General features: G+C 47.0%; 3 protein-coding genes and 1 pseudogene across 4 annotated transcripts; 2 read left to right on the forward strand and 2 right to left on the reverse strand.

Annotated features, from left to right (window-relative positions):
- The first annotated feature begins 2,146 nt into the window (after positions 1-2,146).
- Positions 2,147-3,869, forward strand: LOC100285907 (uncharacterized). Its single transcript, NM_001158796.1, is given in 2 exon segments — positions 2,147-2,595; positions 2,918-3,869. Coding segments are annotated over 2 exon segments (741 nt in total). The 5' UTR covers positions 2,147-2,548; the 3' UTR covers positions 3,612-3,869.
- A 4,068-nt stretch (positions 3,870-7,937) lies between these two features.
- Positions 7,938-11,700, forward strand: LOC100282894 (uncharacterized). Its single transcript, NM_001371886.1, has 3 exons — positions 7,938-8,613; positions 9,328-9,515; positions 10,904-11,700. Exons 1-3 carry the CDS (start codon positions 8,034-8,036, stop codon positions 11,342-11,344), a joined length of 1,209 nt encoding a protein of 402 aa, NP_001358815.1. The 5' UTR covers positions 7,938-8,033; the 3' UTR covers positions 11,345-11,700.
- Positions 11,701-12,149: 449 nt separating this feature from the next.
- Positions 12,150-17,009, reverse strand: LOC103636615 (probable xyloglucan glycosyltransferase 1). Its single transcript, XM_008658972.4, has 5 exons — positions 15,877-17,009; positions 14,719-15,027; positions 14,339-14,629; positions 14,129-14,242; positions 12,150-13,223 (listed from the first exon to the last, which is right to left on the reverse strand). Exons 1-5 carry the CDS (start codon positions 16,603-16,605, stop codon positions 12,600-12,602), a joined length of 2,067 nt encoding a protein of 688 aa, XP_008657194.1. The 5' UTR covers positions 16,606-17,009; the 3' UTR covers positions 12,150-12,599.
- A 3,466-nt stretch (positions 17,010-20,475) lies between these two features.
- Positions 20,476-26,104, reverse strand: LOC108964934 (serine/threonine-protein phosphatase regulatory subunit pseudogene; annotated as a pseudogene). Its single transcript, NR_144511.1, has 8 exons — positions 25,190-26,104; positions 25,017-25,117; positions 23,504-23,602; positions 23,297-23,413; positions 23,043-23,197; positions 22,514-22,591; positions 21,194-21,281; positions 20,476-20,800 (listed from the first exon to the last, which is right to left on the reverse strand). The product of NR_144511.1 is annotated as a serine/threonine-protein phosphatase regulatory subunit pseudogene (transcript).
- Positions 26,105-26,112: the final 8 nt, after the last annotated feature.

Here is a 26,112-nt window from a genome sequence, read left to right on the forward strand (position 1 = left end):
GCCGAAGGGGTTGGTGGCCGCAGCCATTGTGGATACAGGCCGCGAGGCTCCAAACTCGAGCCAGCTCTTATCCGATGACGTGTCAGGGGATGACATGCACACCCGAGGTACTACTACCGTACTAGCGGTGCGGTGGGTGTTGCTGTATCCCAGGTCAGGTGGGATTCAGGCGTACGGTCTGTGAGCGTGACGGTGCGAGTCAAAATGCGTCGGCGGAAGCAGAAAGTCTCGTCAGCTATCAAACCCCAAGGCAAATATTTGCTAGGATACCATTCATACGTAGTATATGCTGATACATACCACCAATCTAGAAGTATGTATATCATCGTTATGAAGTCGTATTTCTTTACCATTAGAAACAACCAATAAAATATTCTGTTTTAAGGCTGATTTGGTGATCCGGGATCCCGTGAGGATCGGAGGGGATTGAGGGGAAAATTAGTTCATTTCCCTCTCAATCCCCTCCAATCCTCCCGGGATCCCCTTGTCACCAAATTAACCCTTAGAGGGAGAAATAAAGTGAATAGGGGACTGTTTAGCCTAGGACTAATTTTTAACACTACACCAAAAACATAAATTTCCTACGGTTTTTAATTTTTTACAACTTTTATAACAAACCGTAGGAAATAACCTTCGCGGAGAAGCAACCTTGGCCAGATCGCCTCGCCAACCGACCGTATCACAGGAGCATTCAATACAAGGATCGTCTGACACCTTATCCTGACGCGCGCTCCTCAGTCGACAAGGCCGAAGTGACCGCAGTCACTTCGCCCCTCCACTGACTGACCTGACAGGAAAACGGCGCCGCCTGCCCTGCTCCGACTGCTGTGCCACCCGCAGGGTGAGGCTGACAGCAGCCAAGTCCAGCCTCGGACGCCATAGGAAGCTCCGCCTCGCCCGACCCAGGGCTCGGACTCCATCTCGACCTCGGAAGATGGTCTCCGCCTCGCCCGACCCCAGGGCTCGGACTCAACTTTGACCTCGGAGGACGGTCTCCGCCTCGCCCGACCCCAGGGCTCGGACTCAACCTCGACCTCGGAGGACGGTCTCCGCCTCGCCCGACCCCAGGGCTCGGACTCCACCTCGACCTCGGACGACGGTCTCCGCCTCGCCCGACCCCAGGGCTCGGACTCCACATCGACCTCGGAAGACGGTCTCCGTCTCGCCCGACCCCAGGGCTCGGACTCCACCTCGACCTCGGACGACGGTCTCCGCCTCGTCCGACCCCAGGGCTCGGACTCCACCTCGACCTCGGAAGACGGTCTCCGCCTCGTCCGACCTCAGGACTCGGACTCAGCCTCGACCTCGGAGGAGTCACCGCCTTGCCCGACCTTAGGCTCGGACCGACCACGTCGCAGGAGGGTACATCATTACCCTACCCCTAGCTAGCTCAGGCTACGGGGGACAAGACCGGCGTCCCATCTGGCTCGCCCGGGTAAAACAAGTAATGATGGCACCCCGCGTGCTCCATGACGATGGCGGTTCTCAGCCCCCTACGGAAGCAAGGAGACGTCAGCAAGGACCCGACAGCCCCGACAGCTGTGCTTCTACAGGGTTTAAGCGCTCCTCCGACGGCCACGACATCACATGAACAGGGCAGCAACACCTCTCCTACAGCCACGTCGGCGTGTACATAAGGCTCTAGCTACTCTCTGCTAGACACGTTAGCACATTGCTACACTCTCCATTGTACACCTGGACCCTCTCCTTACATCTATAAAAGGAAGGTCTAAGGCCCTCGTACGAGAAGGTGGCCGCGCGGGAGGACGGGCTGACGGACAGGCTCTCTCTCTCCCTCGCGAACGTTGGTAACCCCTACTTTAAGCGCATCCGCCCTGGGCGCATGACAACACGAGCCGCGGTTTCCCTTATTGTTTCCCCTTGTGTTCCGTCTCGCGCCGACTCATTTGGGCTGAGACACGCAACGACAATTTACTCGTCGGTTTAGGGACCCCGGGGTCGAAATGCCGACACCTATGTCTTATATTTAGAGTACCATGGTCTTAGGCTGTACATGCCCTAAAGAATGCGACCTTTGGATCGACATTTGGATGAACCAATCCTGCATTAGCCTGGGTGGAAGAAACTAGCAGTGCTGTCTGCTGTCACATAATAATGAATTCCACACGTTGCTGAAGCAAAACCCAAACCCAAACACGCTACGGAATCCACCGCCCCGAAGCCGGCAAGCGGCCAACCCCTCACGCGCATCCGTCCGTCCGGTTCCCGTCTCGATCGGACAAACCTGGAACCATTGGTCTTCGCCCCCCTTGCACCAGTCCACGCCCCACTCCCAGTCTCCCACTCGCTGCAGTCTGGCACTGTTCTCGGGAGAGGCGTATTGCTGTCCTCCCGCACCGCACCACACCGCACCGCACCGCACCACGTTAGCGGCTCGGGGTCGGGGGTTGGGCCAATCCCTTCCCCGGCAGACGGCAGTCGCATCGCATCCCCTCCGCCTCGTTCCTTGCTCGGCTCGCCCCAACTTCGCTGCCGGCCGCCGCCGCCGCATTCCCCTCGGCTACTCGCTCCTCGTCGCTCCCCGGTGATGTCTGGCGGTAACGCATGGTCGCCACTGCCTTCGCACGGATTTGGGTACGTTTCCTCAACTAATTGTTTGTGCGATGGTTTGTTCCATTGTCTGTTCGGATCCCTTTCGTCTATATGCTCTCCGTGATCCACGCATCGTGTATTGAACGAATCGTATCTAGAAATATCCTAGATTAGATGACTTTGGCGGATTTATTCAGCGTTGTTTGGCACAAACTGTACAATCGATTGAAATGCCGGATCGGAGTCGGGGCATGTTCCCCCGAAATAATATGATTCCTGATTGTGGCAGCGACGCCTCCTGCTTGTCCTATTTATTTTGCTCGTGTCGTCGGATCGTGGCTTGATTGGTCCCCGCATCCCGCAGATCCGAGTCTAGCGGCATGGCGAATCGCGCCGGCGAGCCTGTGGCGAGGACCAACAGCGATGGCGGCGGCGGCGGCAGCAAGGACTCGGGCAGCTTCGAGTGCAACATCTGCCTGGACCTGGCGCAGGACCCCGTGGTCACCCTATGCGGCCACCTCTTCTGCTGGCCCTGCCTCTACGAGTGGCTCCACGTTCACGCGCACTCTCAGGAGTGCCCCGTCTGCAAGGCCGTCGTCGAGGAGGGGAAACTCGTCCCCCTCTACGGCCGTGGTGGCAGCTCCGCCGTACCCCGTGCAAGGTCGGTGGCCGGTGTGGAAATCCCGAGCAGGCCGACCGGGCAGCGGCCCTCCACTGCCCCGCAGCCGGACCACAATAACCATTACCCGCACCAGAACCCCTGGTTCAATGGTGCTGGCGCCCCCCCTGTGGCTAATGGTAGGTGGGGGAGTTACACTTTCTCGGCCGCCATCGGAGGGCTGTTCCCGTTGCTGAGCTTCCAGGTGCACGGATTCCCGCAGGCGACTGCCTATGGGCCTGCTGCAGGGTTTCCTTATGGGTACGGCCATTCTTTCCATGGGTGGCATGGCCATGGCTTCCCGCGCCAGGCACCACAAGGCCAGCAGGTCGATGCGTACTTGAAGGTGCTGCTGCTGGCAGTTGGTGTGCTTGTAATTGCCAGCCTAATCGCATTTTAGATTATGTATGGCTGGCGATGTCGCTGATCCTTGTTGGTGTGTACCGTAGTTCTAGCATCATTGCATCTTAGATGGCTCCCAAAGTTTGATGTCAATGTGTAGAGTATTGTGGATGCTTCGGCTAGTAATAGTACTTGTGATAATTGGTGGCAGCTGTTATTCATTGTGTAAAGTTGCTATCGAAAATTATAGGTGCATCTGTTGTGTTCATGCCTTGAACTTTGGTCATGTTCATATTTCTTCAATGAAGTTTCCCTGGAATGTTCTGTTATCCATTGCTATTTACCGCTTGATGCATTGCCAGACGGCAGTCTGACCATTGTGATTTGTGAGAAGTATTTTTTTTCTGCATCGTCTTGTTCATGGAAGTACATCATTAAGTGTTCAGTTTACAGTTCAACCTGTTACTGAATTAAAAGATGGCAGCGACAAAAAGAAAACATAACTGCTATGCTTTTGGATTTGTCCATAATTCTGAATCGTATTATTTTTACTTTATCTATATCAGCTTATTTTGTCCTATATGAAGAGTGATATGAAGTCCAATATGAAAACACGAACCTCCAGACTCTGCCTGGTTCAGATTAGTATTGAATCCGGGAACCCTATTAGGTCCTATCGTTTTCTTTGATTTGGTTCCATATTTCAGAGATCTCTCATAGGAATTTAGATTTATATAATAGTCATATACTCCACTTTGGCCTGCTGCAATGTGTCTGAATGTGCAATGCTATTACTGAGCAAAGGACTTATTTGACAACCCCATTTTCTCAAGGTATTTTATTTTTCCAAGAAAAAATAGTTAATTTTTCATTAGAAAAATGGAAAATCCTTGAAAAAATGGAATTGCCAAACTAACCCTAAATAGATGAAAAAGCTTAGATTTCTATCGCCTGAACTTAAAATAATCAAATAAGGAAATTAGTTTATTTTTCCTTGGAAAATGAAAAACCCTTGAATTTTTTTTTGCCAAACTAACCCTAAATGGATGAAAAAGCTTAGATTTCTGTCGCCTGAACTTAAAATAATCAAATAATGGTTACGTAACATTTGCTCTAATAGTTCTAACATTATCTAATGGAGTGATTAGCATATACTCCCTCCGTTTCTTTTTATTAGTCGCTGGATAGTGCAAAATTGCACTATCCAGCGACTAATAAAAAGAAACGGAGGGAGTAGTAGAATTTACCTTTTGAGCTTGAAATGCTAAAAAATAAATGATTAATGAATTCCTAATGTGTACTTCATTATATGGTAAATTTTCTAATAGTGTGTATGTAGACATGTATGGCATTTGATGTTCGATCTATGTCATGAACTTGCCACGATGTTAACGCTAAAGTATAGTGATTACTGGATGAAAAACCATATATTCCTCTTGTGTCTTTCAGAATATATAACAGCTAGTTGACCAATGTCTATATCATTTTGCCGTGAACACAATGTGGGTCGGGTTGATGATGAGTGAGTAGCGTCGTTGAGTCGTGGACTAACCGATGCGTGCATTATGTATGCGCAATCATGTCGGTCGACTTGTGCTGTACAGGTGTGAAGCGAGAAATTTGTGATTTTGCCACTCTCAATTTTGGTTGTCTGTTATTATGTCATCCCGTGTCTATGACTGGTGGGACCATCTGTATCTATGATTTGTAGGCCCGATAGCATACTGGCGAAGCCCACAAAAGATAATGGCAAAATTGCCAATGGCTTCGTGTGGAGCACAGGTCGAGTGGTCAACAACAAAGATGAAGGTCATGCGGTTTCGTGTCGATGGACTGGGAGCGGTGAAGGACGAGTGTTGGGACTTGACCGAGGGACCAGAGTCACTAGGTGACTAGCCGTGGTGGCTAACACATGTGACACTTGCGCGAGGATGTGGCAGAGCGGGTCATGTTGCCGACGCGATCGAGGACTCGCGGGACACGTGTCCAGGACGTGGGACTAGGGCTGGAAAAAAAGCTCGAGGCTCGCGAGCCGGCTCGGGCTCGATCAGGCTCGGCTCGGCTCGCGAGCCTAAACGAGCCCGAGCCGAGCCTAATTCCATGGCTCGCTACACTAACGAGCCGAGCCGAGCCAGCTCGGTGAGGCTCGCGAGCCGGCTCGAGGCTCGGTCCAAACTATTACAGCTATCACTTGTCAGTTGTCAGTTTGTTTATTAGTGTCCAGTCATCTAGATCCAGTGACCAGTGTGTGGTTTTGGTCATAACTCACAAGGAACTAGAGTGCAGGGACATAATTTTTTATTATATGGAACATATTGTGCTTCAAATTTGAGCTAATGACCGTAATTAATGTTGTTGAGTACTTGAGTGTACAGGCTCGCGAGTCGAGCCGAGCCGGCTCACGAGCCTATATCGAGCCGAGCCGAGCCTCATCATCGAGCTCGTGAAGTGACCGAGCCGAGCCTGGCTCGGCTCGCTATTCCACCGAGCCTCACCGAGCCGAGCCGAGCCTGGCTCGGCTCGGCTCGTTTCCAGCCCTACGTGGGACGCACACGTGGTGCGATACTCATGGTGGTTTGGTGGTTAAACCTCGAAAACCCACCCAACTCAGGTGGAGAGTTCCAATGGGAAACAGAGGCGACACACGACGTCATCACGAATGGTGCATTAAGGCGAAGCAACTTCATATGGAGCGTGTGGTCGTTAGATCAAAACTCTAGGAGTTGGTCTATTTCGCCCCCGCCTAAGGGGATAGACTCTATGTATATAGGAGTAGTTTAGAAAGTAGTAATAACCCTCTATAAATAGATGAGTAGAGCTGTTGTTATAGCCATCTCTTTAGCTCAGGGTTTTAGCACATGTAGATTTTCATTCCCTAGACTGCTCTAGTTTTGTTGTCAAAGATATGCAACACTTTGAACCTCTACGTCTGTGATTTTACAATCTTCACTGTGTAATCCGGGGAAGGGTGACCGGTTCTGCCAGTAGGTTTCATTGATTCAAAATCTCAGTTTTGTTTCCAGCTATAGGGGCTCAAACTCATCTCTTCCTCTATACGCGAGAAACTGTTGCGCTCCGGGGAGCCCTCCTTGAGCCTAGGACTGGGCGTTCGGGTTTACCCGAAAATTCGGGTCGGGCTTTTCGGGTTTTTTAAATTTCGGGTTTTCAACAGTTGAACCCGTACTCGTACCCGAAATTTCGGGTACCCGCAATTTCGGGTACCCACAAATTCGGGTTTGGGTTTGTGTAAAATTCGGGTACCCGTTATTGCCTTTGACAAAATCACAAACTCAAATCACAAACTCCAATCACACTTGGTTGTTGCCTGTTGGTCCACTCGGGCAATGCATGTGCGTGACGGGCGCCTGGACGTTGGCCTGGACGGCGCCTTGGTGAGGCCGCGGCGCCTGGACGCTAGCGTCGCGTTGAGCGCTGGTGGCTGGCGTGCGACCGGCTGGACAGGTTGCAGTTGTAGCCTAGGCGATGGCCAATGGGGGGCGTGCCGCAGCCGCCGCTGGTGCCGCGCCAGGAACAGCCGCCGCTGGAACAGCCGCCGCTGGTGCCGCGCCAGGGACTCAGGACAGCCGGACAAGGAAGACAGGACTCAGGAGTTAGGGTTGGCTGGATTGGGAGGTTTCGATTTCGTAGTAGGCTGCCAACTGGGCCGTGGGCTGTGGAGCTTGCGCTCGGCCTGGCGCCTGGCGGCCTTCTAGTAGAATGGATATCGGGTAGAATGGGTACTTCGGGTACCGCGGGTTAGTACCCGATTAGGCCCGAACTTAGTTCGGGTATCCAGTTTCATTACCCGCTGGAGCTATTTGGGTAACGGGCTTCGGGCTAAACGGGTATGGGTTCGGGTATTTCGGGTATAGGGCTTCGGGCTCGGGTTTTATGCCCAGGCCTACTTGAGCCTATAAAAGGAGGAGCCCAGTGCTTTATTCGGAGAGTGCTTTATTCGAAGAGGAGAAGACTTCATGGTTTTTCACCTCCACGATTGATATTGGCACTTGCCTCAATCACTACCAGGAACTTGAGGACTTCTTTCGACCAGCTTGTATCCTCTACCACAAGCACTTAGACACAAGTAATATAAGTCTTATCTCCTTCTAATAGAAGTAGGGTTGTCTAAACCCGAACCAGGATAAATGTTTGTGTTGTATCACCATCTAGGTCCATGGACACACAGCAATAATTCACTTTAAAAACAAATACTAGTACGACACGATAGAAAATCGAAGGGAGTATAACTTAACAATGCAAATTAGGATCACATTTCCTGTATGGATTTTTTTACCCATATCCAATTTGCATCCGTGCCGAACACGCACTGATCCTCGTCTCCATCCCCACCTCCGCGGCTTAGCCACTCGCCACACTTGCCGTTCTCCGCTACTATTCTACTCCACTCTACCTACCGCCCCACGCTCCAGTGCTCGCCCGCCCTCCAGACCGCACGCACGCACGGCACGAGCTCGCCGCGATGTCATGGTTCGCTCGCTCCATCGCTGCCACACTTTCATCTGCCCACTCTGACGACGATGAATCCGAGCCCGCCTCCGGCGACAACAGCCCGCCGCGCGCCTCCGACCCCACCAGCGCCGAGACCGGTGAGTCCGATGAGCAGCCGGACACCCCGAGCCGCGGCGTTAAGGGCGACATCTCGGAGCTGACCGAGTCCCTCACCCGCCGGTTCTGGGGCGTTGCCTCCTTCCTCGCGCCACCGCCAACTGAAGGAGAGACTGAAGAGGAGGAGGAGGAGACAGCCGCCGCCGCGGAGGTGCCTCAGTCCCCACGGATCGACGGGATCCGGAGTGACCTGGCGGAGATCGGGGGCAGGGTGAAGACCGGCATCTCGATGCTGTCGAACGCCGGCGCGGTGGCGGAGATCTCCAGGTTCGCGTCATCGTTCCTGCCATTCGGTCCCGGGGATCAGGGGGAGGAGGAAGAGGGCGAGGCGGTCGGTGTGACCGAGGAGGTAGTGGTGTTCGTCGGTAACATCTCAAAGCATCCGAAGACATGGCTCGATTTCCCCTTGTTTGTTGATGACCGACACGCAGATGGTAAGAGCCAGTGTCATCAGATTGGAACGCTTGAACTGTTTATTTTGTTGCTTTAATTCATAGATGGTGGAACCTATTGTTTTGGTGCGATTGTGTGCTCATTTTGTTGCAGTAGACTAGTACTGGGTAAGGGAAGAATTTGAGGGTTGACTTTACTTGCTTATTAAGCTTGTTTGTCTACAATACGGTATTCTCTTGCTACTGAAATTACGGTTTCTAGAGTGTAACTAAATGGATTAATTATATACATGCCACTCAACTTTTGCAAAATTAGATAGCAAGTTCATTTTGATGTCATTGAGTGGCATCCAAATGAACCAACTACCTAATATTGCAAAAGTTGAGTGGCATATTTCTGATGAACACCCCTAAATGGATCTATTCATCTTAATTTAGCATCTGGACTCAAGTCATTATTAGCCATCATTGTTCATGTTGAAATTGAGTAGATTTTGCATATATTTACAAAGATTTCTGGGGAAGTGTTGTTTGCAACTGGTTGTAACCATACTTTTGCTCAAACTTGCAAGTGGGTCAGAGTTGTTTTTGGAGTTGACAACTATAGGTTCAACATCTGTGAGTCGAATGAGTTGGCACAATTTTGCATGTCATTCCTTCATGTATCATGTATGATGCATGTCCAATATTCTTTAGCATACCACGCTGATTTTCTCAGTTTCTTACCTACATTTGATATGCTTCTATGTTTTTTAGATTTTGAACTATCAGATGAACAGTATGGACATGCAGTTGCTATAGAGCGGCTTGTACCAAGCCTATCATACCTCAGGACTGAGCTTTGCTCTACCAATATGAGTGAAGCGTGCTTCTGGAAGATATATTTTGTGCTTCTCCATTCGAAACTCAGCAAGCAAGATGCTGAAATTCTTTCAACACCACAAGTATACTCTCTATCCTCTGTTCTGTTTTTCTCTAATTGTATTTTTTATCATGTTCGTTTGTTGCTGTTCATGCAGACTACAATTACCGAAACAAAAGCATCTGCTTATAGGCTTGATTTGGACAACTTACATAGATCTTGTCAGAAATAAAAAAAAACTTGTTTATGTGTTATGACCTGTGGTATTTTGAATGTGAGATATGCTATCTGGAAACCATTTTCTTACCCCACCCCAATAAACTGTCATTTTGTTTATTTGGCTTATTGTCTATCCTTTCTCTGAAGTATGAACCAGTCCATTTGTGACTTTATGAGTAGCGTGAGCTCAAGTTGACTAATACAAACCTGAGGCTGGGGTCAAAAAAAGGGGCAGCCCGGTGCATGTACTACTCCATTCAAAATTAGCCATGGGTCTTGTGGATCCATGTTATTGTACATTTGTACCAGTCACTTCATTCCAAATTATAAGATGCTTTGGCTTTTCTAGATACATTGCATTTACTATGTATCTAGACATAGCGTATATCTAAATGTATAGCAACAGTTATTTATCTATAAAAGCCAAAACTTCTTATAATTTGGAATGGAGGGAGTAATTGTTAAGGAATCATACATCCAGCATGTATCATGACAGTTACAAATTATCTTGCTTGAAGCTTAAGTTCTTCATCGCTAAGCTGATGGGAATATGTCAACAACAAAAGTTATAAGCAGACCCAAATTGATACCATTGTAAATGTTGTAAGCACAAAGCTTGATGATTACGCTCGATGCAAATGTCATCTTCATATGTAAAGTTCGTTGATCAATAACCATTTGTATGTCCATTTCCAAGTGAGATTCGTGGCATGCATGTCCATTATAGAACTATTTGTATGTCCATATTTCCAGGTTGTAGCTCTTGTCAGATAGAGTGAGGTTGAGGAGATGTATCACCAACATTGGCAGTTAATTGTTTTTTGGATATTTATGCTGTAGTGATGTTTTTGATTTCTGAAAACTGAAGCCTTCCAAAGTTAGACTCCAGTTTTTCAAATGAAGTACTGCCTAATTAGTAGTCTGGATAACCTTCATTAATTGCTCGTTTTGTCAACCAAACTAAACTTTCTAATTCATGTAGTTAAATTTTCATATCATACATGAGAACAAAGCGTTCCATTATATAATATAACTACTGCACATGCCAAGTCTATGAATCATATTTTCACATCACACTGCTCTTAGTACCATTACAATAAATATATAGAAGTCGTGAATCATACCTTTATTTTTTGTTATTAGTAACTTTGGATGGGAAGTTTGTTGGTGCACTTTTATTTCATTGGGAGCTTGAAGCGTGCATCTATCATTGTTGTATTTCCCATCCTAAAATCCTCCTGTTTCACACAGATCCTGGAAGCAAGAGAAGGACTACTGCAAAGTTCACCGACAAAGCACAAGCTGTTATCAGAAAGCAGGAATACTACAGAACCTGAAGAGAGTGAGTTGTCACCGGCAAGCATCCAAAACAAGCATGGAGTATCTGAAGCGCCGTCATTCCAAGAACTAACTTCTGACCCTGTGCCTAATGTTGAGGCTGACAAGCATCCTATCTCAAGTACTGAGGCAGAAATAGTTGACAAGTCTGTAATTCAAGAAGAGTTGGTGATGAAAACTGAGGCCAAGAGTTTACCCACTGAGGAATCTAACCCTGACCCTGCGGATGATGATGATGAAAAAGAAGTAGATGATTGGCTACAGGATGTCGACTCTGTGCCCAGCAAAACTGGCAACAATACTGCAGTTGGGGAGGAGGAAGATGTATCCTTCAGTGATCTAGAGGATGACTGAGGGGCTGTTATTGAGCCAACCAGCTATCAGTTTACTGTTAGACGGTAGCTTCATGAAGTGAAGAACACTTGCTCTGTGGCTTTACCACTTCACTGCCTGGTTCTTCCGATTGCAGTAGCAGAATCACGTAACAATGTCCCTCGGTGTGTCCCAATTCCATGTTGTATCTAAGCAGTCACCGTTTTCTCTGTACATAAAGTTCCAGATGCGGCTGTGCATTCATGCTATATCGTTGTCCTTACGAGCTGCTTTTTGAAACACGAGATTCTGAATGTAATATATTAGAATCATCTATAAGCTGTCGGATATCATGTATCTCTTACATGTTGATATCTTCAGAGTTCCATTTTTTTTCAGGGAACATGATACATCATCATACATGTAATCTCAAGGATGAACTCTGCATGCTAAAGCTTATGAGGCGTTGAGCAGGATCTGTTGCACTCACGCTCAACAGTAATTACAGTATCACTAGATGTAGTAGTAAACAAAGCGCTCATACGCGTTGCGGTGATGAAGCATTAGCAAATGTTCGAGTTCGTACGTTTTTTTCATAACGCTATAGAACCTGTTGCCTGCGTTACAGGAAATTTCATTTTCACAACGAAAAGAAAACACTGTTCCGAATAGGTAAGGCAAACGCTCTGTTTTTCCCCATGACAGCGCGATACAAGCCTTTAATCGTTGGTCCTTAAGCTCTGCTTTTCCCAATCACAGCTCGATACAAGCCAAACGCTTGAAACTCTGAATAATGCAGATGAGAAGGATAAAAACAGTACTTGTCCTCTAGCATTCACAAACCGTAGGCATTCGAAGTTTACTGCTGGTGCACTCATGCAATCCTTTTATCCACAAGTGAGAGTTCAAGAAAAGAACAAATCGGTCTCAGTAATTCAGTATCCATTCGTAGCAATTGCCCAAATCACATGGATCCCAACAGTATCCCCCTTTGAAGGTAAACTGTCAAGTAAGCAAAATAACCCATCTAACCACTGATGATTTTTCTTACAAAAGAATTAGAACCCCCAAGCCTTTTACAGCCCACAGTCCCAAGCCATATTATATCTACAATCCACAATTCCACATTTTCACCGTTTCAAGTATCCCCGATGAAACTATATAACCCTTCTTAATCCGGAATCAAATCTTCTTTGGATCATGTACCACGCTTGCCTTTACCTGAAGTGCCTCTTTTGGTCGCATTGCCCCCCACTCGCAGCAAAATAGATACCCAATTACTCTCCCTTGTACCGCATCACTCGACTTGCTCACCGATTAGATCGAGCCCAACAACCAAGAACGACACCCCTTGGAACAGAAGGAAGTAGAAATGTATCCCTTGCACCGATAGCAGGCTCCGAGCAGCGGCTGTTAGGAGAAGGAAGGAGAGTGCCAGCTCCTTCCTGTATATCCTATTGTGTTTCTTCCTTTTGGAGTCCCTTTTGAGACTGGAAGACTCCTTTGTAAGTGACTCAAGGTTGGGTGCAGACCCTACCCTTTGCTGTTTAGGCTGCTTCTCGACAAGGGCGATGAGGTCGCCCTCGGAAGAACGGCCTGATTTCTTGGTGACAACCCACTCGTAGGCGCTCCCGAGCTGGAACAGGCCAGAAACCATGGCGTTGAATTTGGTTACTGACATGGTATTCTCAAACAGGAGATAGGGGACAATGAACGGGAACGATTTGGGGGCTGGGAGGATGTTCAGCAAGGACATGGTTGCCGGAATGTAGCACACGACCCAGGCAGGGAGCTCGGCTTCAGGAATGAACATTGTCATGGGAAGAATGATACAGAAAAGGGTGAAGGAATAGAAGGGCAAAATAAGCTTGCGAAGGAGAAAGAAAAGGAATATGAGGTTGAACTTCTTCCAAAATCCAATCTGCAGAAAAAGGAAAGAAAGGTTAGCCTCAGCATAAAAAAAAGGTCCAAATTTTTTGAAACGAAAACATGTTAACCTATTGTTGAACATATAATCATACAGAGCAACTATATTTGTTTTTATACGAATGGTATAAAGGATATATAAAAATCGAGTTCCACGGAACAAACAAAACATAAACATCGGTAAGTGCTTGAAATATCACTAGTTAGCTTTGTATTTTGATATTATTTTCTTTGATACAAGTGTGTCGCCCAAGCGCACAGTTAGTTTGCACATTTTGTTCTACCCAAGCTTTAGACTGTCTAGCATGTTACACCCAAAACATTGTTTTGCACTGTAGACTGCATTGTTCGCAGAGTGAAGTTTGAAATAGAAAATAGAATGGGAGATATGATGGGTAATCTACTAGAGATAGTAGTTATAGCCTATAGGAAACATTTAACCAATAAAATCACTACTACATTAAAAATAAGAGCAGACAATACATAAGTAATGAGGCTCAAAAGAAGAGAGAGATGCCATAAATGATAAACCAGCATATGTCAAATTGCAATTTCATTTCTCAAAAAAGGCAACAAACTTAACTGGCACTGGCATGTGAAATAATGTACCCAATATGGCAACATAAACGTATTCAAGGTTTCAAGCAGGACTTCAAAATTGTGAGCAATCATAGTATGAATAGTAGAAGATTTGAAGACACATAACTACATAGGTAACATTCTGTCTCTAGAAATATATTTCACAGTCCGTCATGCTAAATTATCAAATTGAATGGGCAGCCAAATACATTCCCAACAGGAAGAAAAGGATGGATGGTCTTAAATCATGCACAAAAAGAGATCACAACAATTTGAAAATATTCAAATTTTGAAAATATGTATGCAAGGAAAGCTCCACACCTTCGATTTGATAATATCCACAAAGCATAGTCTAAATAACTGCATTGGACCAGAATGCCATCGGTGTTGCTGTTTTCGATATGCCTCATATGACTCTGGCAATTCACACTGGCACTGAAAGGATAATCATGCAACACAGCTTCATTTGTAATCAGAAGTCTCGACACAATATAATATAACGATAAAGTAAAATGTTATATATGCAAGTACCTCAACATCGTTAAGGAACAGAAACTTCCAGCCCTTGAGGTGTGCTCGGACAGCAATATCCATGTCCTCCACTGTTGTCCTCTCCATCCACCCACCTGAATCCTCAAGTGCCTTTATTCTCCACACTCCAGCCGTTCCGTTGAATCCAAAGAAATTGAGGAAGATCCCATTAACCTGCTGCTCCACCTCAAAGTGGAAGCACAGGTTTATGTTTTGCAGCCTAGTTAACAAGTTCTCATCCTTGTTCACAAAAGACCACCTTGCCTGAACTAGCCCAACATCCTCATTTCCCTAGAAACCCCTCGCACAATGAGTCAGACAATTGAATTCAGATGGTCTCATCACTAGATGAAAATGCAAGCAAAAGATGCGTGCCAAACCTTGAAATGGGGCACAGTTCGCTTCAGGAAGTCTGGCTGGGGTTGAAAATCAGCGTCAAAGATAACAACAAACTCATAATCTTTCACATAGCTGCAGTTCATGGCTGACTTGAGATTTCCAGCCTTGTAGCCATCACGAATTACCCGGTGTCGGTACAATATGCGAACGCCTTCACGTTGCCACCTCTCCACCTCCTCTTTAATAAGCGCTGAAGTGGCAGCATCATCAGAGTCGTCTAGCACCTGCACCAAGAAGTTGGGCCGTGGCCAGTCCAGACCGCAAACAGCACCAATAGATTGCTGGTACACCTGCACACATATAAACCAAAGGAATGAGACATTCTGTTAGAGTTCAAAATAAATGCACAATCCCCGCTTCAAGATTGTTAAAAAATTCTACACTTGGTCTTTCCTGAAGTAGTAATTTAGTAAAAAAGAACAAACCTAATGTTGGAGGGTTCCACATGAATGAGGTCTATCTAGGAAAAGAATAAACCGAAGCGAGTCTCCCCACAAATGCGTAGATGCTGTAATTTTGTAAGATGTAAAAAAGATGCTGACATCATAACTATTTGTTTCAGTGGTTTCCTCCAAACCTACGATCAGTTCATTGTATGGTGGTCCTCTTTATGCTCATGAGAATTTTCATGTGTTTGGGAGGCCAAGGTGCAAAACAAGAGAGACGAGTGTGTTCTAGAATTCCGTCCACCGTCCCCCAACCGGCGAGCAGCTTTATTTTTCTTTGACCAATGGCCACAGATTTCAATTTCAGAATCGATTTAACCCACCAACACTTTCAGAAGAAAAACCTCACCAAAATGTCGATAGTAACTACTACTAGTAAGTATTACTGGTGCTTTCCGGAGTTGTTGGCAGAAACTGAAACCGTCCCATACCCATTTGTATGCATCACTCCGATCCTCAGATGATACCTGAACTAGAGCCACCTTGTTTTTCCGCTAGTGGCACTACAGCCAAGGTTTCCCCCAATCTAAAACTACCCTATCGACCATCTGTTTCAGCTTGAAAACCGAATCTTTCGATCTCTGCAACCACCAATGCGGCTAGGGCACTCAAGGCCCAATCCCCAAATGCGACCTTGAACACATCCCAACAGAGGAATCGAAAACTTCGTTTGCCTTTTTGTTTCCAGCTCACCTCCTTCTCGTTGCACATCGGAATCTGCACGAGCACCATGGGGAACTCCCCGGTGCCGGCCTCGACGTCGTCTGGCCCTTTGCCAGCAGCATTGGGAACTGGCTTGATGCCCCTGAGCTTGATCCAGAGGCAGCCGAGGCAGAGGATAAGGCGGTCGGCGCTCTGGACCAAGAAGAGCAGGACGCACGCGTTCGCCAGGAACTGCAGCGCCGGCGCGAGGTACTGGAGGCGGACGCGCACCCAGGACGCGTACCCGGCGGCGAAGAGACCCTCGACGGCGAGCAGGTCGGGGACGTCGACGGCGAGGAGGTGCCAGCCCTGGAGGTGCGCGGCGACGTCGGCGGCGAGGAGGAGCATGGAGAGGACGAGAGAGGCGCGGAGGAAGCCGTAGAGCCTGGTGCGCAGTGCGGGGCTCTCCCCGTGCGGCGCGGCGCCGGCGCCGGCGCCGGCGTCGGCGTCGGCGTCGGTCCGCCCCGCCGCCACCCGCCTCCGCGCGGCCGCGGCGACGGACAGCGCGGCGGAGGCGGCGCCCGTGAGCTTCCCCGCGGCGCGGTGCGCCTTGAGCAGAAGCACCCACGTGATCTGGCGAGCGTTCTTGCCGCGGCCGGCCTTCCCCCTCGCCGCCTCTGGCTCCCGGACGGCCCAGTCCGGGCTCTCCATCTTCACCACCACCGACGTGCCGCCGCCGCCGCCGCCACCCCGCGCCTCCCGGCCCCACCACTGCGGCATTGGCACCTCGCCGCGGAACCCAAGCCTAGGCGGCGCCGCTTCTTGGCTTTGGCTTCCCCCTCCCCCGGAGCACAGCCCCTCCCTCAGCTCATCAACGAGACCACCCGTGAGCGCCGAGGCGAACGACGGAGACACGCTCACACAAGGAGGAGAAGGGGGGGGGGGGCCAAAGATTAATGCGAGCTGGGAGCCTGGGACAAGGGAGGGAAATGCTGGTGAGGTAGGAGGAGGAGGCCGTCCGGACAGGTCCCCACGGAAGCGGGAGCGCGCGCGCACGAGCAGAGGCCAGAGTTAGAGCGGCAGGTAGCAGAGCTAGGAAGAAGCTCACTGCTCAGTGCTCACCACGTCGCGGCGGCGATCCAATCCGCTCGGGCTCGGACTCGGACAAGTCCAACCTTTATGAGGCCCCATGATTACCGCGACCACCACACCACCTCCTAATAATAAACAGCTACTCCTAGAACATACTAGATAGGAGAGGCGGCCTTTACCGGCTTTACGCCGGTCGGCAGGGCTAATCAGCACGGTCAATTAACTAATCCGCCATAGAAGGAGATTAGATTAACCGTGCGAAAACGATGGTCTCCGGATCCGGCAAGTGTCAATTGGGAAGCGACGGGGCACGTGGGGTGCAGGCGACTGAATTATTCGTTGCGTGGAGCCGGGACGGGGGGTGTCGGTGGCGACCAAGCCCTGCCCCAGCCGGCCGGCAGCTGCTACTACTTTTGTAACTGACGACTGCGCGATGTTACGGCCGCGCGAAGCTGGGTGGGTCTAGGCGCCTGTCTGTCACCACTCACCAGCCGCCGTTTACCCGTCCAGGAAAGCGCGGGGCCCCTTGCTCCGCGGCCGCCGCTCTGCCGGTCGTGCTCGGCGTCCGTGGAGCAAGCAGAAGCTGTGCGCCTGGTCATGCCTGCGGTGCGAACTGCGGCTTCCGGCCTTTCTCTGAGCAGGCAGACGTGTCGCCACCAGTGTTGGAGTGGAACTTGGCACATCAGAAAAGATCTCAAAACCGTATCCGGAGACCGTAGACGATATATAAAGATATTTTTCCCACCGGCTTTCTCCATTTTAGAACTAATTTCACTTGAGAAATAAAAATCCCTTAAGTAAATAATGTTTTCAAACTAACCCTTAAAAAGATTGCAGTGACTCAAAAGCAATCAAATTTTACCACGAATGTTGGCTGATTTCGTTAATTCTTCCGGCAGAACTTTGTTGTCTTACCATTTGCCGTACACATACTGGCACACACCGCCGCCAGTGACTTGCTAATCTAGCTATCATGCATGCATGTCTGGATTCAGTTGATCAGCTGATCTGCTTTTTTTCTGATTGATAGAGGCCCTCTTTGGCACAGCTTATTTTCAACTTCTTCACAGCTAATCTAGGTAGTTTGGTGTGAGTACACACTTAAAGAATAGCAAGATCACGAGGAGATTCAATCGGGGAAACAAGGATCAGACATGGAATCCGTACGTGCAGGACGATGGTTTCAGGAAACGGATCAAAACAGCAGCAGCAGTATTATATCAGCGCATGTGCAAACTAGACACTATTGCACGGTACTCCAAGTATAAGGCACAACTACAACACAACATAATACAATAGTCATGTCTAAAACATGTGTCTTACTACATTCATTGTACTAATCAGAGCATTCAATAAATTAAAGTGACCAATCAGCTAGTCTCCTGTATCGAACATAGAGCTAAGACAATGTGTCTTCGCCAAGATACATGTCTTGAGTTTTTTTTTTTTACATTCACCTTTCTAGATACACTCTAAGATACAATTTAATATACTCATTGTATATACCCTTAGTAGTATATAATGATAAGTGCGCTACCCCGGCTTTTGCATGCTGATGGAACAGTTGGTTGAACCTGGACTAGACATGTTTCATGGCGATTGTTTTGGATGCAGAAGACGGCGGCCGGCCATCCTTGAAACGGGAGTAATCCTAGCTGTGATCCTGACTACTGCTTCCTTAGGCCCTGTTCGGTTTCACCGGAATAGACTAGGATTTATTACTGCTCATCAAAATCTATATAAATTAGAGAAGTAATCCGGCTAGAAATCAATCCGGGCCTCCAATCCCTAACAACCGAACAGGGCCTTAGTGAGTGATCTGTGAAAATCTCCGTCCTCCCAAGTGAAAGGAGAGTTATTAACAGCACGTCGTCGTCGTCGCTCTCTGATACTAGTATACTAACTATAAGTATACTAACTATAAGTACACACACGAAAGGAAAGGCATGCACCAGGTGAGGAGCTAGCTACAAGTATACTAACTATATGCTAGCTAGAAACAAGTCACACCGAGATTGGATCTTGCAGAATAATGCGGATGCTCCACTATAGCTGTGCGACAAACTCCCTCTTGGCCGGGTTGTCCATTGGTTGCGCCGCCTAGTAGATGTAGATCCATGGAACTGCAGGTTTTTTTTTTTTTTTTGCATGTGGTGCGTGCGTGCATCAAGCTGGACACTGTCAGGGGCAGGCAGAGGCGGAGGTCCCCGGACCGGACCGGACGGTGGTGTGGGCGCGTACTGGGCTGCAGGCCTGCCCATGTGTGCGTGCACCAGCTAGCGCCATGGAATGGAACTGGTGGGTACGGGGACATGCTGCCTGTGCCTGCCTGCCGCCATCATGCTCATGCCATGCAGTCATGCAGACCTGAAGACAGAGAGAGATCTGCGTGAACCTACCTTCGTCGTCCGATCCTCCCCTGGCGCCCAGCTATAGCCAATGCAACAAGTGAAACAACAAATTGTTCAGGGCCGCGGGTCTTTTTTGGAGCCTCGTCACCAATGGCGCAAATAATGACTCATTATGCTGCCACGTCACACATATGCACGCCGACGGATGGTGTCACGATCGTATGCACACCCATTTCGAAGCCTTTTTCCCAGCACCATTTTCCAGCTGATGACCAAATAACAGTTCATCTGAATAGGCAGCAGCAGCTAATTAAGCTAGAGCCATTGACATTTGCATTGCCAACTTTGCAGGTACCAATCTATCGTTGTGTTGTGGGGATCATCAGCGCTCTTCTCTGCACAGCCTTTGAATATCACCTGAGCACATTTTCTAATAACACCCAGGAAAATTGGTGTGGATCGCAGGAGACGGTTCCAATCTCTTCACAGTAGTGTGCTTTGCATTTGCGTTTTTATACATCCTCTCGTCAGGAGACATGTGAACACCGTTCTCTTTCAGGTTTTCCACGCCACCTTTATTTCTTTAAGTTCTCACATTGTGTCAAAGACAGTTAGTTGCCCGTTCTCAGATTCAATTTTCAGCTCTTCTAACCCAGTAAGCTGCTGGATTTGCTGTCAGATTGGTTCTCGGTCTGAATGAAGCAGCTTTCTTTGCTCTTGCAACTTCTCGCGTTGCTCATTAAGAGCATCTACAATGTTCTTTATTTCATACAGCTCCTGGTCTGTCCCCGTTGTCAATTGTCATCCCTACTCGTATTCGAAGGTGGCTGACAATTGACGACTCCAACAGGGCCGCAGGAGACCCGTCGCGTACTACTCGAGTGCGACACCAGACGCACACAGCACACTGGCAGCATATGTACAGACTAGGTTAATGCCCGTGCGTTGCGACGGCACAATCGATCGCGAGAAGCATGAAAGAGAAATATACCTACATTGCACGTACGTGACACACGAAACTCGTGATTTAAAGAAGTATTTATAACATTCTTGTCATGTAAAAACTTCGTTTGGTGGCCAAATAAAAAATAGAAGGGATCGAACTCAAAAAACACATATGGTAATTCTTGATTTAGAAGCACGAGTTGATCGTTCAAAGTTCTAGTGACAGTCTAAAGGAAATGTGAGCAACTTACATTTGTTACTAAAACAAGCTAGATCAGTATATAGCTCCAGAACCAAATTATTGGGATGACAAGTTTCTCAGAAAAGCGTACAATAGTAACCATGGACTCTGTATCTTAAAACAACAATATTTCTAATAAAATTGAGCTGGCTAAGATGCCTTCCTGAGATCAAAGACAGCGATGAATGGCATCAGACGGACCCTATCCAAGGATGTCAATGGGTTCTCTTGCCCGATATCTTCCTCCTCTCCTTCCTCTCCCCCTCAGCACGTCCGGATTCTCTTGCCCAGGTCTCTTGTCGTGGAAAGATGTCAATGGGCGTAACACTTCTTAGCTGCTTGAAGTCTGCAATGGATTAACATTCAATAAATTCAACTTGAGAATGTTTTGAGAGATTCTGTAGTGGTTTCGTTCATCATGACTTGCATACATGCAAGCTAACAAGGGGACCAGTCCTAGGTGTAGAGTAGATGTGTAGTTAGTGGTGTGCCACTAATTTGAAATGGGGAAAAGAAGATTCAAGCGCCTAATAATTAGTGCAAATGATTGATTACTCATGATGCATGCATGATTATGCACTGAGGCATATATTTGTTTAAGTGCCTGGCTAGAATGTCGTATGGGACATCGATTCTACTTATCATAAAGTATTGACTGATAATGACATTTGATTAGTATGTTCTTTTTTGTCTTGACTGAATAAAAGGGCAAGCAATGTCAGCGCAGGGTGAGAATCACCTGCAGGGGCCGAAGAATTATGTCTTGACTATGCAGTTGTGCTCATAGAGCCTGCTGATAAATCATCTTCTCCCTTCAATTCAGCCATCTAAAGGTTTAAAAAGGTACACTGCCATTAGTTAAAGAACTATGTCATGCGGTGTAATACATGAAAGAAAAAACTTCATGCACATACAATTCAATAAGTTAATAGAATTAAGAAGTCTAATGCATACATATATTGAACAATTATAGTTGTGGGATGGCAGAGCCTCTTCTCTTTCTGACAGCCCCCTCATTGCCAACAGGTTTTGGACGCCTTGTTCTCTTTTTGACTAATCCCTCTTCACTAACAGCCACAGAGTCTGTTATTCTATTTTTCAGTGTGTAGTAACCCTCAACACATATGCAGTCATCAGGGATATATCACACATCTTCTTCTTTGGGGTCATTTTCTTAATAAAATAAAAACTTTAGTCTTGCATGGTGATGTAGTCAGTTATTCAAGATCTTCAGTTACAGGTTGTGATGAAGTAGCCCTCAAGTCCTTTGGAACCCAATTCTACATGTTGTTCTTTCATCCATTGTGGCACCTGAGATTTTGACAACACCGAAAACAACTAACAAAGAAGATAGATGTCTCAGGCATCTTAAAGCATCAGTGTATTAGCATGGAATTACCAAATATGTATTTACTGACCTCATGAAGCATTATATTTTGCAGCATTTTGCCTCTTTGAATTGCTAGCTACTTTGGCCCTGTTTTCAACATGGTATTTCATTTCACTTTCTAATTTCCCATGAGCTTTGTTTGTAGGGGCCTTGATAGTCTTGATCGTCATTAGTCTTATGATCAATCCTCATTTTAGCACAGGAAATCTAATGGTTCATTCTTGAACATTCTAATCAGTAGCTCAGTATGACTATAGGACTGAGCTACAACAATTTATATTATGTTGATTATTAGGTCAGATTTTTTGTTTGGAATTCATCATGAGTACTTCATTTTTTAATAATAACTCCATGCCTCTTGTAGTTGAGCTAGTAAATTTGCAGTGTTGTTGATTTTATTTTATATTTTCAAACATCTGCGTGCATGTGGGGACTGTGGGAGTGTAGCACTGATGAAAGCTAAAAAAGGAGAGGTTGCACTGATGAAAGATCTTACAATCAGTTGCTCACCCTTCTCTTTCATTTTCAGTTCATATTCCTGGAGAAGATCATGATTAAGTTATGAAGTTCTATGTCCGAATAAGAATTAAAATTTATGGCACCTCTAAATAAACAACAAAGAACCAAAATCAAAACAATTATCAAGTATTTGTTTCGAGAGTATGGCACCTCGGTGAACTCGGTGAAGGAATCAAGGAGAGTAACGACTCCTCTGCTGGAACCTGGCGTCGATGCGACCGTCCAATTCTGCGACAATGAGCCAAAACTTGTAGTTAAAGGACTCGTATAATTAAATACAGAACTTGCCCACCAATTTGATTAATGGAGATGTCTTCGACAATGTTTTGCGTCAAGCATTTCACAAAATTATAGTTTAAAGTAATTGATTTGTGTCTAATGTGAGAGAAACATGTATCAAGAAGACCACAAAATCAAATGATGACTCATGCAGTGAAGTGTCAATGACTACCATAAATTAGGTGTGAAAAGTGACTGCATCTACGAACACACTCCACACACAGTTCATCCCATATTTTCTAAAATATATACTCGTATTAAGGGAGAAGGGAGGCGTCCACACATTACCTCTTAAGACAATGTATGCTGCAAGAAAATATAAATGAACAAACAAATATAAAAATATTAAGGTAAACCGCAATGAAACAATACACATAGTAAGCCAATTTGACTTAACTACCTGACGATAGAGCAGAGTTCTTCTCTGCTTCCAAAATTCTTGTAACAAGTTTACACTCATCAAGGACATGGCCCATCAGTTGATCATTATTACTCTCCAGACATGACCCAATGATATTCTCGACATGGTGGTGCAAAAAGTTGTTAAACTGGCACCTGATGATGAAATGTGTCAGAATTTCAATAGTTCTCATATGCAAATTCTGAAATTTAACTTACTCAAAAAAATAGATCTATAGCGTCATCCCACCTCACCTGGACAACATGAAACCACATCACAATAATGTTCACATAACAAGCCAATGATAACCGCCTCACCCAAAAAAACATAGCCTCCCTTTTTAGCTCCACATCAACCTCATTTATTCCATGCTGCATAAAAAATGACCAGCTCAAGTACAACAAAAAGAAGTACTCAAATTTGGTCTTTAAGATGTACCAGGGCATAAAAAACCCACTTACACATTAGCTTTTTTTTAGATTTTGAATCTCCACTTCTTTAGCTTTGATTTTAAGATCTTTCTTTGTTCTGTCCTTTCTCAGCTCGGTGCATTTATTCCGCTGCAAACAAGATTACAAGGAATCATCACTTGCTAATCACAAAAGTTATCTAAAAACAATCCCCACAGACCGATAAAAGAAAATTCATCAGCAGCAACAATTTTAATAGATCAGGCCTCATCTCAATTTAGATAGATCTGCTTTGAGTACAATTCTAATGTTAGTTATGCAGTACATCATCTGTGCTAGATCTGCTTCAATCACATGCCCATGAGCTGAGCAGCAACAACAGAAGAAAAAATCTAGCTGCATTAGTGGCCACCTGTTCATCATTACTCATACTTGCCACATCAGCAACAATACACATGTTGTTGTGCGACTCTTAGTTTGAGGGAGAATTATATTCAGTGTCAGCTTTGGCTAATGCACAACTATCATCAATGTAGTTAAACTGCTACTAAGGTGACAGTGTGACAGATAAAATGGAAAGAGTTTTATTTTTTTATGACAAAACTATAAGAAACATTTTAGCAAATCAATAGTTAAGACTGTAATTTACACAAGAAGAAGTGCAATAGGGAATTCATTGTAGTATTATTGACATTAAACTGTAATAATTGTAAAAGCTGCTCTGTAAACTAAAAGATGGAGAAAATGGAATGCAGAAAAAAAGCACATCAAGCAACCTATATTATTATTAGTGCTATTAAACTGGACTCATTGTAAAAACTGCTTTACAAACTAAATACTGGAGAAAATAGAAGTTGTAGTTATAGGTCTAAAACTGGACTCATTGTAAAAACTGCTTTACAAACTAAATACTGGAGAAAATAGAAGTTGTAGTTATAAGTCTAATGTAGGAAAATCTATTTATAGATTTTGGCTAAAATATAATGATTATGATTTAGTAGAGGCTACTTCTTAATGGTATTATGATTTAGTAGATTTCTCAGTGCTCTGTCGTGATGGTGTAGCATAGGCTTGAAAGTTCTTAAGTTTATGTTACAATGTTTGTTACAGGGAGAGAACACACCACTTTGCTAAAATGGTTGTTACAGGGAGAGAATGTTTTAGGCTGTTCTTAAGCTTTCTTGTCCAAATCACATTAACAGGAATATTATTACACGCTAATGGGTCAAAATTTGAGAGATCAGATAATCCCATTATACGAATAGACTATAGTCATGAAAATTATGCCAACTGTATCACACTCAAAATCCTTTGATCTGTAGATGGCTAGAGAGAAGTGTTTTCTACAAATTTATAAAACCAGAGAAAACATGTATTATAATGGATCTAGTATTAGAAGCATCAACCATCAATCCAGAGTTGCATATCTCTTCTACACCATCACGACAGAATATGAACTGTGGCCTAACCTAGAACAGAGCAAAGCATTCATAAATCCATATTGCGAGCCTGTACGCCATCTACATCCTAAATAAAATCCACGATTGAACTCTAGACTCATCACCTGCCGAAGAACGAGAATATGTCACCTTTCTTCTAGGGCCTCTCCTACTCTTCGACCATGATCGCCGTCATCAGATCTCTTTCCACCAATCGCCAGGTAGCCTGCTCGAGAGCGATTACAATAATAAAATATGAATTTGACATAGGAACATGTGAATGTGAGGACATACAAACCTTAGCTGCACTTCAAAGTCCCAATGTACGTCCAATTCCTGTTGTCGCGGCAGATCTCGGGCGAGTGGGGCGGCGCCGAGGACAAGTTGCAAGGGCAGGGGTTTTGGGTGTGCCTAGGCAGGGGCTAGACCACGGGGGTTGCTGGCCGCGCCTAGCAGGGGCTCACCGGGGCAGGGCCACCAGCCAGCTAGTTGCGCCTTGCTGTGGGTTATAGGCCACCGCGCTGGGCTGCACAGGGGTTGGGGCGAGAGGAGTAGAAGGGGTGTGCTTGCCATGGTGCAGGGGCGGGCTAGGGCACGATGGTCGCCATGGCCGCACTTAGGAAGGGAGGCGCTGGTCACTGGGGCTGGGGAAGGGGCCACGGTGGGGAGGAGAGTCGAGGGTTGAGGGGGCACCAGTCACGCGAGCGGAAGAGGGCTCAGTGTCTGTCGGGGTGGGGGCGTCGGGGCCGTTGTGGCCATCGAAGACACTGACGATGGTGCCGAGGGGTAGAGGCGGGATCCGGGTCTCGAGCGGCCTGGGCGCTGCGGGAAGGCGAGCCAGGCGAGGACGAGGAGGTAGGGGGGAGGAGCACCGCGAAGGCAGTCTCCGAGAGCGGGACCGTGGTGGAGAAGGCGAGCACGGCCGCCGCGCCCAGCGTGTTGAGCTGCTTGATGGAGAAGAGGTAGTGGTGGTGGTGCGGGCGCGCCGTGGGAGAGGTGGGCGTCGGGTGCAGCGGCGGCGGGGGCGCGCCCATGGATGGCAGCGTGATGCCTCCCCCCGCCGTCGGGCCAACGCCGCCTGACCTAAGGCGCTCGGAGCGGGAGCAGGAGCGGCGTGCGGCTCACGGGCTTGGCTGGATGCTGGAAGCGGCGGGATCCGCATCTAGCGGCGGACGGGGGTGGGGGCAATGCGGATGGGGCGGTCGGGCGACATCGGTGGCA

This window comes from Zea mays, chromosome 8, assembly GCF_902167145.1.
Source record: "Zea mays cultivar B73 chromosome 8, Zm-B73-REFERENCE-NAM-5.0, whole genome shotgun sequence".
Classification (NCBI taxonomy): domain Eukaryota; kingdom Viridiplantae; phylum Streptophyta; class Magnoliopsida; order Poales; family Poaceae; genus Zea; species Zea mays.